General features: G+C 42.7%; 1 protein-coding gene across 1 annotated transcript; it reads left to right on the top strand.

The window, feature by feature from the left end:
* Positions 1 to 5,288: 5,288 nt before the first annotated feature.
* Positions 5,289 to 13,064, top strand: mettl22 (methyltransferase 22, Kin17 lysine). Its single transcript, XM_069180759.1, has 10 exons — positions 5,289 to 5,595; positions 6,003 to 6,329; positions 7,886 to 7,926; positions 8,028 to 8,172; positions 8,968 to 9,039; positions 9,793 to 9,846; positions 10,271 to 10,351; positions 11,189 to 11,291; positions 11,508 to 11,676; positions 12,248 to 13,064. Exons 1-10 carry the CDS (start codon positions 5,490 to 5,492, stop codon positions 12,308 to 12,310), a joined length of 1,161 nt encoding a protein of 386 aa, XP_069036860.1. The 5' UTR covers positions 5,289 to 5,489; the 3' UTR covers positions 12,311 to 13,064.
* Positions 13,065 to 13,586: the final 522 nt, after the last annotated feature.

Here is a 13,586-nt window from a genome sequence, read left to right as displayed (position 1 = left end):
ATCGGAGCTCCTACGTCTAGGAGTATGATGATTTGTCTCATTACAATATTACAGGCAACGGTGGTAATAATATCAGTAGTCAAGTGTTCTGTGCCAAGAGCGATTATGTTACGACAATCCCCCCGGATGCCATTTGGAGACTGGCTAAACAAACATAATTACAACACGAAATACAAACGTGTTTCGGATACTCGCAGTCTGTAGTGCAGTTGTAGCTGTAACTAACCCGTGACGTAAGGGTTTGGATTTGGGATTAGAGTTTAGGTTACTTTCAGGTTTACGATTTAGTCTAGAGCTGGTTTTAAGGGTAAGGCTGACCTAAGGTAAGATTTGGGTTATGGTAAAACTGATCAAGTAGTGGTCAGGGATAAAGTTAAGACTAAGATTTAGGTTAATTATAGTGTTAGGCTTAAAACAAAGGCTAAATTTGAGATTTATTTTATTGATGATTTAAGTAAAGTATAGAGCTAGGGTAATTTATTAGTGTCTATATTAAAGTTAAGACACAGAGGGTTAAATTAGAAAGCTACATTCAGAGTTCAATGTAAAGCTACAATTAATGTTTTGTTCAGGATTTTTGCTAGGAAATTTGGAATTTAAGGTTAAGTGCATTAAGGGTTAAATACAGGGATGGGGTGAACAGCAGCGATAGATGAAGAAAAGTCTATATGTAGGGGGGAAAAATCCATCCCCGAGGTTATTGTGTTAATTACAAGTGGCATTGTCATAACTAATTCGGGCATTGCTGAAAACTTAAGAAAAAAGAAGATTCATTAATTCCTCTCTGTCAGTTTTCATTCCATCCGAAGTCTTTAGACCTCGGAACTAAGATGCCGCTGTTTCCTGAGCTCCTACGGCTGTCGGTCTGTAATACATGTTGCACTGAACTGTCAAACACGGGGTTTGTACATAGGGGCGAGAGGATATGTGCAAACCCGAGAGGCGCTGGTACTATTTTAACTTTGAACAGTTACAACTGCGTGTGTAGAGTGTTAATCGTCATTATTCATCTCCGTAGAGCTGTATTTGTTTTTGGCTTCACAAATTCCAAAGGAAACTTGTAGTGCGCGTCCGACGTCCCTGCCATTTCTGTAAGTTTCAAGTAACTATTTCTTTGTAACCTTTTCGTCCGTTTTCTTGTTACAGTAAGTTGGAAACACAACCCCCTCCACATTTTCACAAGCCTGAAGTTAAAGGTAGTTTCGAAAATAAGAAGAGTGCTTCAGGAAGGTTGTGAGCTGAAGACTTGTGTGCGTTAAATCAAAGTGCAGGCTGCGGAGAGCCTCTTTTAAGGTTCTGCAAGACGCAGACAGTAATTTGCTGTCCGTTTTACCAACAGACTTGACTGTTTCTGGTACAATAGGTGGCACCTGACGGACTGTGTCTGCAAATGGCGAGACGATTACAGTACTTACATTGAGTGTTGTTTCTTCCAAGTACTGCAGCGAACAGTCCGAGGAACTGATGTTTATGTATAAAGGTTACTGTCAATAAATATAACTGGTAAAATATAAAATCCCCAATACTAAAACAGCCTCAGAAGAAAGACAGCATGTACCTTTTGACTCAAGGCTATAACATGCATATACACCGAAACATACATGCTTGTTTTTTGACAAGATAGTACTCTGATTTTAATTAGCTGAAACCATTATTATACGCATCTTGCATAAAATAATCGTTAATTCCCCAATAAGGTAAAAGTATTATTTTGTCAGTAACTGTCACCAAGTGCGACAAGTGATATAATCATGTTGCAGTGTAAGCTAATGAAGTAAGACATGCATTGTAATGCAGTGTACTCAACAAAAGGTGTGACAGGCGAAGATGCAATAAGGTTTGATCAATGTAAAAATAAAAATAGTAACTATAATTAGCCACAGCTCGGGATTTGACAGTGAAGTCATGCGGAGGTGTAGCAGTGGTTCTGAGTGTAGCACTAGCCTAAATTTGGCAACAGCTGTGACGATAATTCACAGCCTGGTGCCAAAACAGTATCTTTAAACGTCTGGCATTGCGAGCAGTGGCTTAGGCTGAAAGTCACACTGGTTGTTCTGACATTCTACCAGCAATCAGGCCTCTTAAATTCTGTTATTTTCCACAGCAGTGCGCAGAAAGACTGAGGGCTGATGTGCTGAGATGGTGGTTTTTTAAACATGTGAGCAACATCCAGAATTCAGAAGTGTCAGTAACAACACTGGGAATTTGCCTAAAGCCGTTTGCATTGCATAGTTTATCCAGGGCTCCTCGGCAATTGCTTTTGCAAAATGCTACAGGGGATTTTTTTATGTTAACAGAATTTGGAAATGCCTTTTATTCCTGTTAGACCTACAGAGAAAGAGAGACCCGGGTGTGCTACTGTACATGCAGAGCAGTCTTCAGTGCTGTAGTGGGTGTTACTGATGTATCCTTTTAGGACCATTTGAACGTTAGTGGAAGTATGTTTTGATTGGCAGGATCAACTGTTTGTAAGTGTGGTTCTAAATCAGTGGTTTTCCCATCATCTCGTCTTCATTGAACAGGCTGTTTAAGAATCACTGTAGGTCAAAGAAGAGGCAAGTCAGACTTAACGTTGAGCTGTATATCTCACCTCTCTCCTCCAGGCTTCACATGCATTGTGTTAGTTTCTGACAGAAACCTTTTCAGGAGCCCTGGGTTGTGACTTGAGCCAATGACTACTCAAGATTCCCTGTAACAGATATAGTCAGGGGTTGATGTCAGTTAAATGTCAGATACTTTATTAATTAGCATGAACAAATATTGAAAATTGGCTAAATGTCTTTTTAAAAAAAATATTTTGAAAATCCAGATTTGGGAGTTGGCCAAACAAATAAATCTTACTGGTTTTCCCATCAAGCCAGCAACAGTAGTTTAATAATTCATAAGTACAACATCAGGCATCTAGACTTGGCTCATTGCATAATTATGTTGTATTTATGTGCCTACTCCTGAGTACAGAAGCTATTTAGCCTTAATCTGGGATGAGTACATAGCTGGAGAATGACTGCATTGATTTACTTTTCTTAAGCCTTCAGCAGTATAGTGAATGCACAATACAAGTCTCTTGCCTCTTTGCCATAAGGCTCAAAAAGAACTTGGTGATTTTGAAATCTGTTACGTCTACTAAAAAGCAATGAAGACCTGAATGTGAAGAAAATACAGTAGAAAGTAGCATAACAGGGGAATTCTAAGATTACAGTGACAACCTTTTTTAAATAGATTAAATGTTTTAACCCATATGCATTTTAAAGATTACTCTTTTATTTTGTACAGTACACACATTTAATGTTGTAATGAAAATTCTGTAAGATAAAGCAATTTTTACAAATTGAAAAAGACATATTGTACATATTGTGTGTATGTACTGTACACATTGAAATTTAATGCAAATTTACATCTTAATCACAGAAAAGATACCTCCTTCTGTGTTGTATGTCCAGTATATGGTAATATGAAATAACAAGATAGAGTATATATACATGGAGTGTACAAAACATTAGGAGTGCCTTCCCAATATTGCATTGTACCCCTTTTATACTCAGAACAGCCTCAGTTCGCTGGGGCGTGGACTCGACAAGGTGTTGAAACCATTTCGTAGGGATGCAGGTACATACTGCATGTCTACTCAGAGTAGCTTGTTCCATCTCATCCCACAGATGTGCAATTGGATTGAGATCTGGTGCCTGGGCAGGCCACTGCATTAAGCTGAATTTCCCTGTCATGTTCATGGAATCATTCCTGGACAATCTTAGCCTTGCGGCATGGGGCATTATCCTGCTGACAAAATCCATTCCCAGATGGATACATTGCTGCCGTGAAGGGATGCACCTGATCAGCAGTGATGTTCAGATATCCCGTGGCTTTCAAACATTGCTCCCCTTTTATCAAGGGGCCCAATATGTGCCTTGAAAGCACACCCCACACCATCACACCACCTCCAGCCTGCTGGAGATGTCTGGATGTCTTTTGGGTGGCGGACCATTCCGGATACAAACGGGACACTGTCGAGCCTGAAAAACCCAGCAGTGTTGCAGTTCTTGATGCACTCAAACCAGCATGCCTGGCACCTACTATCATACCCCGTTCAAAGGCACTTACATCTGCTTTCTTGCTGATTTTCCCTCACATACAGTACACCATCCAAGTCTCTCTTGTCACAAGCCTTAAAAACCCTTCTTTAACCTGTCTCCTCCCCTTCATCTACACTGATTGAAGTGGATTTAACAGGTGAAATCAATTAGGGGGTCAAAGCTTTCACCTGGATTCGCCTGGTGAATTTCAAGGATTCTATTTCAAAGAAAGAGCAGGCATCGTTAATGTTTTGTACACTCATTGTATTTTCATATAAATGCAAAAGGTAGGCCCAAATCTGTGCATAATGTGTACCAACTTGCCAAAGAAGAAGAAATGTGTGTTTAGCCCACTAATTATATATCTGAATCTGTACTGAAACTCATGTTTTAAACTGACATGAACTGTTTAATAAGCTAGATCTCTTTTTCCACTAACAGCCCAAATAAGCTATGCAGATGCTCATTTTATATTGACAGAGCACTGTGTGGATAAATGTATACTATATATAGTACCCACATAGTAATCTCTTACATAAGCAAGTTGATTTATACTGAATTTCAAGCCTGTTACCCCACTTGAAATTACAGACATGAATTATACATGATGATTTTCTGCTTTGTTTGTACAGTTTGTACAAGAGCCTGCAGCTTTGCAAAATCTAGAATGTATTGAGTTGCTGCACATTGGGAGTCATATTTGTTTCCCTTGACATTCTGTTACATTGCAGCTAAGAAACAAATTGAGCTTTCTGTCTTCCTGCTGATTAACCAGTCAAATGCACTGTTTATTACTGTGGAGGACTTTCTTTATATAGCTTGGAATTTAAATACAGCCCTACTAATCCTACAAAGTAACTGATAGGTTGTTCAGTTTTTTCAGTCGTGATTGAAGAATTATATTGAGGTGTGTATCTGTGGCACTAAAAAAGCCTGGAGCCTAATTTTATCTTCCAAATCCTTCACTGATTCCACCTGCTGTGTAATTGGTTTACAGTTTCTGTAGATTTAGAAAATGTCTAGGCGTTGGACGCTTGCACTGGAGAAACCATGATGTATATTTTCAGGCAAGTCAAAACCTTGTGTAGCAGGGCAATAAAATTGGCATGGCAGTGCATATTGCCGAACACTGCACTTGGGAGAAAAGAACTCCTTCATTTTAATGATTCTGCCTTTGGTTTATTTCTTCAAAGGAAAACCTCTCCTGGTTGATTTGCGTACAGCGGCTGGCAGGGTTTCAGAACAGAGGCTTTGCTGAAGGACCCACGACAGCAAATCAGAAGCCCACCTTGCTGTGTGCTGCCTTGCAGAGGGACTGGAGCTGGTCATCGCGAACAAAGGCGAAACTCCGCGAAGATCCGGGGTGAAACGACTGGCTCCCGGGTCCGGGCCCACTGTGCCCGTCATGCTGCTCTCGCCATGGACCTCATCACGTTCCGCAGCGACACCGTGCTGTCCGACGTCCACCTGCTGCTCCCCCGCGGGCAGCGCCTGATGGCGCGCCTCAACGCCGCGGGGCAGCCAGGTACGGGGGCGGGAGACCGAGACGGCACAGACAGTGTGTCACTGCCCGCAATCCGCCTGTCCACCTGTCGTGCCGGCTCAAGCCAGGACAATGCTATGTAAGGGACCAGTCAGAGCAGGGACAGTGTCTCCTAGTCTGGACTGGGGACTGTGGAGAATTTCTTGTCTGGTGTTTTGAAGTTCTTTCAAATGCGCATGTTCTTAGACGGGTACTACATAGTAAAACTCTAATGTTGGGGATTCCTGTCATGTAATATTATCTTCATTCCTGCCGTCGCTATTAGATTGTTTAATCAATCCTGGTATCAATCAAGATTTTTCCCCAAGCGATATCTCTTCTTGTGCCCTGAAAAGGAAAAGGTCATCAATTAGGCCAACAGCTTCCTTTTTTCCCCCTTCCTCTTTTAGTTTTCGTTTCAAGGTTTAAGATTCTGCAGGACGGCTCGGGCTCTGCCTGCATCCCAGGAAATGAAGTGGCTGTGTCTGCAGCACCTGGAGAGAGAGGCGGCTCGCCTGGGGAGGAAGAGGAGGGAGAGAGGGGGCGGCGCCAGGTTATGGAGTCCCTCCTGGATGAAGACGGGGATCTGGACGTGCTGCGGAGACCTACGGCTTCCCTCAGGGCAGAGGGAGCTGTGGCAGAGAGGGACAAAGTCTGTCCCATCATTCTGAGTAAAGGGGAGGGGGAGTACAGTGATGAGGAGGAGTCGGCTGCTGACAGGGATGTCATTAAGATTGGTGAGAGTCTTTCTGTGGCAGGAAGCTCACCCTCTGAGCAGCCATGAGACCCTTGCTGCTCAGAAAAGGGTCCTCTGGCTGCCTGTGATGTAAAGAAAGCGAGCGCATTTTAACATGCTGTTGGTGTCCAGTGCTGAAATTAATAGAAATATTGATTCACAAATGTGCTGTTATCCTAAAAGGGGAAGAAAGTTTGCTGTTAAACAATTCATGTTTACGTGTTGAGTTGTTTATATGAGTTGTTGCTGTGTTGCTATGTTAATTTGTGCCGATCTTTGTTCTATCCTATTTAAAAATCCCAGACAGTTTCATAATCAGAATGAAGTTAACAGAATGAGAGTCGCAAGTCTCCAGTTATGCAAAAAAAGGACGGCCAGCCATCCATTCTCAAACCGCTTTGTCTACTTCAGGGTCGCAGGAAAGCCGGAGTCTATCCCAGCAAGCAAAGGGCAGTAGGAAGGGTACCCCCTAGACAGGATACCAGTCCATCACAGGGCACGCACAAACACAGATACACGCATTCATACCAGGGCCAAGTTTCCCAGAAGCCAATTAACCTACCAGTATGTTTTTGGACTGTGGGAAAAAACCCACAAACATACCAACTCCGTGCAGACAGCACCTCAGGTCTGGAATTGAACCTGGGGCCCTCAGGGTGCTCTGAGGCTGTAGTGCTAACCCCTGTGCCACCATGCTCTCACCAGCTATTGATTTTACATAACCGGTTTAACAAAATAAAATGAAAATCCTATTCCCAAGACTGAGAACGCGGAAAAATAATGTTGGTGGTAATTTCAGCTTTCGTAATGAAATGCGACTCATTTTTAAATTAATGGAAAATACGACGAATGCCGGGCAGACTTCAGCAGTGAAAAACTGTGTTAATGGGCCTGTGAAAGCGAGGGCATTCAGAGTGTGGTGCTTCATAAAACAAAGGGAGATTTACAGCCCTTTTAATGGCAAAGCCTGTACAGTGGAAGATAGAGTGTTTAAACGATGCTCTTCCATTGAACCAGCCAAGGAGCTGAGTCATATTAAATGTTGTCCTCTTAGTTTGTCTGTATCGGCCTTTATCTGCCTGAATTGGCTTCATAGCCCTTAACCCCAACTGGTCCAGGGGCGCCGTACAATGGCAGACCCTGCGCTCTGACCCCAGGCTGGGGTGGAGCGGTGGCTCTGTGGCTAAGGATCTGCGCCTGTGGCTGGAAGGTTGCCGGTTCAAATCCCGCAGCCGGCAGAGGAGTCCTACTCCGTTGGGCCCCTGAGCAAGGCCTTTAACCCCAACTGCTCCAGGGGCGCTGTAGCAATGGCTGACCCTGCGCTCTGACCCCAAGCTTCTCTCCCTGTCTGTGTGTCTCATGGAGAGCAACCTGGGGTATGTGAAAAGATAATTCCTAATGCAAGAAATTGTAAAGGGTTAATAAAGTGATATTATTATAGCTGTATCACCACTCTCTCCGTGGCCCTTGAGTGTGCACGTGCGCCAGCGTGTGTGAGGTAATTCCTTGCCAGGAGTGGGATTCTAACCCCAGAAATGTGCCCTTTGTTTTAAACAGAGCATACAATGGCTACACCCCTGGAAGATGTGGGTAAGCAGGTGCGTGTCCGTGCGTCTCGTTTGGTAACATGGATCTCGTTTCTGTGGAACACACCTTGTAGCTGACTTCTCTCTCTCTTTGTTTTTTCCTTTTCCGCTAGGTGTGGAGAGGTGCTGTCTTTATGGCCGATTACATTCTGTCGCGCCAGCAGCTGTTCAGGGGGCGCACTGCCCTGGAACTGGGGGCCGGGACTGGAATAACCAGCGTTGTCCTGGCAACGGTTGCCAGCAGCGTTTACTGTACAGGTAAGCGTGTCTGGGAACATTGAGTGTGATACAGTACAGACTGAGCTGAAGACCTGTAATAATGAGTGAAGGTTGCTGCACAAGGCCGTGCACGTATCTGTTTCCCTGTCGATTGGTGCAGACCCGGGGGAAATCGTTGAGTCAAGCATTCCCATTCTTTTACTGCGTTTTCACCCTGTCTTTCTCCCCCTCACTATCCGTTGAGTCATAGGATAGCCAGCATGTGCCTGGAGCGCCACTTTCATGGATAAACCAGCACCAGCATGACTTCATTGCCCAAAATGGCAAGTGAAAGGTGTGATCTGCTGCAGGAAATCTCATTCACACCTCCTGTCCTCATGCTGACCTCATGCTGACCTCAGTGCCTCCGTTAGAAAATAAAAACAAGGCCGCCAGGAGATGACAAAACTCAGATAGCTGGGCGTGCAGTGCTGTGTTATTTTCTTGCAGGATGCTTATTTTTCTTTTCTTTTGCTGTGGAAATGAAAGACACTGAAAGTGAGTCACTGCTGGAAAGCGAGTTGCTGGAAAATGTGTTCTTAAAAATGTTAATAAGTTCACCAGAGAGAAATTCTGATGAATATTTGATGTAGTATCTGGATTTTCACTTATGTGTGAAATATGTCAAGAAAAAAATCAAGGGGCTATAGGGCAAAGATGAGGTTATTGATTTTCTTCCGCTACAAAGAGACCTAAGAAATCTTCTGTAGACACGCAGTTATTTTATATGTTGACAATTTCTGTATGACCCGAGAGATCAATTTGTGTGTCTGTTTACTGTGCCGTGTCTTTCAGATGTTGGTCAAGATCTGCTGAGCATGTGTGAGAGGAATGTGGAGTTGAATAAGCACATACTGCAGCCTGCAGGTAAGATACTGCTTTCTAAATAGGCTGAACTTCCTGGGCATTTCATGAACACACTGGTTCCCTCTAGTGACTCACTTGGGTCACTCTCACAGTGTGCTGATCTGTACGTGGTTGTACTGGGCACTGATCTGCAAGAATCTAGATTAGATCATTACCTTCTGATATCCTAGACAAATTGGTCGCTTAGGAGAAGCTTTCAGTACCATATTATCAAAGGATTCTCTTTTCAATTCTAAAGAGTTTTTTAATTGTGAAGCTGAATGCTGTATTGTTCTAGTCACTCCCAAATTTAAAAATGCAAGTTAAGCCTAGATATTCAGTGAAATAGTGGATTTTCTTCCATACAGTCTTTATTTTGGATGAACTTTAGTAAAACAAAATGACTTCTGGCTCAATTTGCAAATTGAATTTGAATTATTTCTATTTGTTTAAAGCTGTCGTATTCTAAGTACTGTGCATTTTCATAAATGTAATTCCTCCTCGAATGCTGGCAATAATTTCTGGACGCTTTTGTGGGAATTAATTCATTTAATCTGTGTAATTAGTCTTCAGTGTCAGTAGTCTCTCTTAAATGTTTTGAACCACACATTTCTGCCACTAATTCATAAAAAATGAAATGAACATTCCATGCATAAGACAATATTTTGGTACCTGATTTTGAAAATATCAAAGCTCCTGTTGTCTATATACATTGGGATGCCTTGTTTACTATAACATCAGTTTAATTGTTTCTGTACCTCTTTTCATTACCAGGAGGTGAAATCAAAGTTCGGGAGCTGGACTGGCTCAGAGACGACTTCCACACAGGTACGATTATGATCATGAGAGAATTGCTAATGGAACCCCAGGAGTAATTACTTCTTTATCTGTGTGATACAGTTACCTACATAATCACCCTAAACTTGTGCATATGAGCACAGGCATTTCATAAGGTGCATCCGAGAAAAAAAGGAGCTGTGTGTTCTGTTTAATGCTCTAATCTGTTTGCTACATTGAGGAGCATGTTGTTTGCTCTTCTTGTGAGATGTGCTTTCCTGTTTTGCGAACATTGGTAAGTTGATAGGGTCCTGAGGTGGCAGAATCCATTGGAAGCTGATTTGAAGTCTGCCGCTTGCTGACTGTGCTTCAGCTGTGTTTTCCTCTGGGCGCGTGCCAAGTGGGAGCGGGGCGGCGCGAGGAGGTGACCTCACCGGCCTCTCGGTGCCTGACTGACACCGCCGCTCCATTGCAGGCGCGGGTCGGCAGTTCAGCTGGACAGAGGAGGACATCGCGGATCTCCACGACAACACCACAGTCCTGATCGCTGCGGACGGTCCGTGTGCTGCCCAGATAAGATGCGCACCTGTGATACAGTCAGTTAAAGCAAACATGTCCAATCGAGGCAGCCAGGAAAGAGTGGAATGTGATAATAAGATAAGATCACTTCTAGCACAGGTTAATTACTTAATAGAAATCACTTTATTAGCCATATACAATTTCTTGCATTGGGAATTTGCATACCTGAGACACACAGGCACACAGACAGGGAGAGAAGCTTGGGGTCAGAGCGCAGGGTCAGCCATTTATACGGCGCCCCTGGAGCAGTTGGGGTTAAGGGCCTTCCTCAGGGGCCCAACGGAGTAGGATTCCTCTGCCGGCCACGGGATTTGAACCAGCAGCCTTCCAGGCACAGGTGTAGATCCTTAGCCACAGTGCCACCACTCCGCCCCGGAGATAATATTTAGTCTTACCTGGGTCCTGTCAAACCATCTTTCTGCTGAGTCGCAGCTCCCTGCTGTTTCAGCGGTAACCTGAGTTGCCCCTGGCAGTAGGCTGGGTCTGGAAAGACTGATTCTCTGAAAGTATTCTTTAATTGCTCTGTTTGTTTCAACAATTCAAATTGATGAAAAGCAACATATGGCAATGGAGTAAAGAGAGCAGACAGCCAACTCCTGACAAGTAAACAGCAGCTGGGCTCCACGCCACTGTGAAACTTAGGAGGCTGAATGAATGGTCTTCATTCCATGAGGTTTTCATGTGATATGTTTGGGTGTATGTCTTAAAGGTTTTATATAATATTTAAATGACCTAAAAATAACCTGGATGGAAGGCTAAAAAACGGTGTCGCACTCCCAGTGTTTTTCTAATTGCATTGTGTTGTGTTTTTCAGTGTGTTATGATGACGAGCTGACAGATGGCTTGTTCAGAACACTATACAGAATCATGGGCAATCTACATAACCCGAGCACTGCCTATTTCTCAATTGAGAAAAGGTAATTCCTGAATGCAATGCGTGTGTGTCTGACCTGTATTAGCCGTTTTCATGCGACTCTGTTGGAGCGTGAGACGTTTCAGTCCTGAATGCTGTGGGCTCCGCTTTCTGCAGAGGGGATGGTATATTTCGGTGAACACATCCATCACATCATCAGGAGCTCATTTGTGGACTATCTCCGCACTGATGCTTAAGTTCGGTTTGGACGTTGTTCCAGGCTGAATTTCACACTCAGGCACATGGACGTGTCCTGTGAGGCGTACGATCACTTTCGCTCCTGCCTGGAGGCCCTGGGGAAACTGGCTGACGGCCGGACGGTGTTCTCTGTGGAGCAGGTCCCCCCCTCCTTCCCTCAGTTCTTCAGCTACGAGCGAATCGGTCAGCTGGTGAGTGGACCACGGAGCTCCCTGCCTGCGCTCGGCCCTCACAGACACTGTCCTGTCACATGTTAGAACTTAGTGATTTTTTTCGCCAAGGTACATACCAGCATGGCAAATATCTGTCCTTGGTTAGTTACTGCTCTGTTTGAACAGGGTTTAAAGGGCCTTGTCCTCTTTTGTGATCAACAAATCTGATTTTAGTGGGCAGGACTGTGGTATTGGTTTTTCAATATTACTGCCTCAGAGCTCCAGGGTCCTGAGTTTGATCCTGGGTTTGATGCCCACTTGTGCATGCTCACATGGGATTTGGTTAGGTAGCTGCTCGTCCCTTTTTTGGGGGGGGGGTGTTTGAGGGAACACGCATGTAAGATGTGTTTCCAGTACAATAGAGATGGAGAATCGCATGAGCACAATGGACCGAATGGCTTCAGCAGTGGTCTTCAGTTCCTCTCATCAAGCAGCACCTTGTTTTTTAAGGTGGAAGTTGTGTGGCCAAATTTGTGCCACTGCAGCCAAGGGAAAACGGGAGCAGAAAGAAAAGCTTGAACTTTCATTTTCTTCTTCTTCTGTATTCCAGGAGCTCTGGAAAATCACAGCTTCACCCCTTGAGTGCAGTAAGGAATCCACTTCTGAGAAATAGCTCAGCAGCAGCCTGCCAGAACTGCACTGCACTATACTGGCTGATAGTTACTGTGACACACTACGTATCACTACGATGGCAGTGTGAAACCATAGACTGTGATGTTAAATATTGAGTTTGAACTGACTGCAGTTACTATGTTTTGCTGTTTTTTTTTTTAGTCTTTCTATCTAATTTGTTTCTAATTTAAAGAGCTTTTGTTTCTGAAAATGATATGGTTTCCTTGGTTTAACTGCTGTGTTTAAGAAACACATTTCAAACTCTTACAGATGTATTGAAAACCCTTTAAGAAATGTGTACAGTTTTTTTAAATTATAAAGAATTAAAGCAGGAGTTCTTTAATTAAAGAGTCATGCAGTTTTAAAACATCAGTTCTCATGACAGTGACAGTTCTTTTTCTAGAATTTAACTTGGTAGTTAGATGGCCTGCTTTATTTGTGGCACTAAAGGGATTTTTAGCTTCATTTAAAAAAGGTCCTTAATTACCTAATTAAATAATTATGCAAATTTGTATTTTTTATGAACAAGTGTACTGTATGGGTTTATTTAAAGCAATCTGACTTTGTTAATGGGGGTTTTTAATTGACTTCACAGACTTTGAAACAAAATGCATTTTGAATAATTGAATTTAACAGCTGCCTGGTTAATATTATCAATATTGAAATGCATATATAAAGCCATTAGGTTTGCAATAATGTTAACTGTACAGTGTGAATCCAGAATACAAATGTTTTCAGAATTTTATTTTTAAAATAAAATATTTGAAATACATTATCCTGTCTGGTTCCTCATTGTTATGCAGCAATGCATTTTAACAAACATTAGGAATAAAACTTAACTAATAAATGATGCTACAGACAATGGTACTGGTCTATATATTGTATATTTCTTGAAATGTCTCTTTGGACATATATTAAGGTGATATATTCTTTGGTTAGATTTAAATTAGTTTAACTGTAAAGCTCCCAGAGCTGCAATTCAAGATTTTTATAAAGCTGCCTTCCTCTTTAGGTGTGGACCTATATATGTTTCAATGAATACAGATAAAACCTAGAGAATTAAAAAATGCAATCATTAACCTTGAGTTTAACTACTGGGGCATTTATAAAAGAAATTGCTCACTCAGTAGTTTAGTGAAAACAGATGAGCAAAACCTGCTGTACCTGCAAGCTATATTTGCTGTGAGGAATGAGTTGTCAAGGACAGATACAGTATTTTAAAACCTTTTCCGGTTAATGCTGTGGGACAGAAACAATGTTATAATGAATAATATTCT

Source organism: Lepisosteus oculatus, chromosome 19 (assembly GCF_040954835.1).
Source record: "Lepisosteus oculatus isolate fLepOcu1 chromosome 19, fLepOcu1.hap2, whole genome shotgun sequence".
NCBI classification, from domain to species: Eukaryota; Metazoa; Chordata; class Actinopteri; order Semionotiformes; family Lepisosteidae; genus Lepisosteus; species Lepisosteus oculatus.
This window is presented reverse-complemented; position numbering and strand designations above follow the sequence as displayed.

Coding starts and splice junctions, on each gene's coding strand:
- mettl22 (XM_069180759.1), top strand. CDS start 5,490: ATGGACCTCATCACGTTCCGCAGCGACACCGTGCTGTCCGACGTCCAC. Junction 6,330..7,885: donor CAGGGATGTCATTAAGATTG/GTGAGAGTCTTT, acceptor TGTTTTAAACAG/AGCATACAATGGCTACACCC. Junction 9,040..9,792: donor GCACATACTGCAGCCTGCAG/GTAAGATACTGC, acceptor TTTCATTACCAG/GAGGTGAAATCAAAGTTCGG.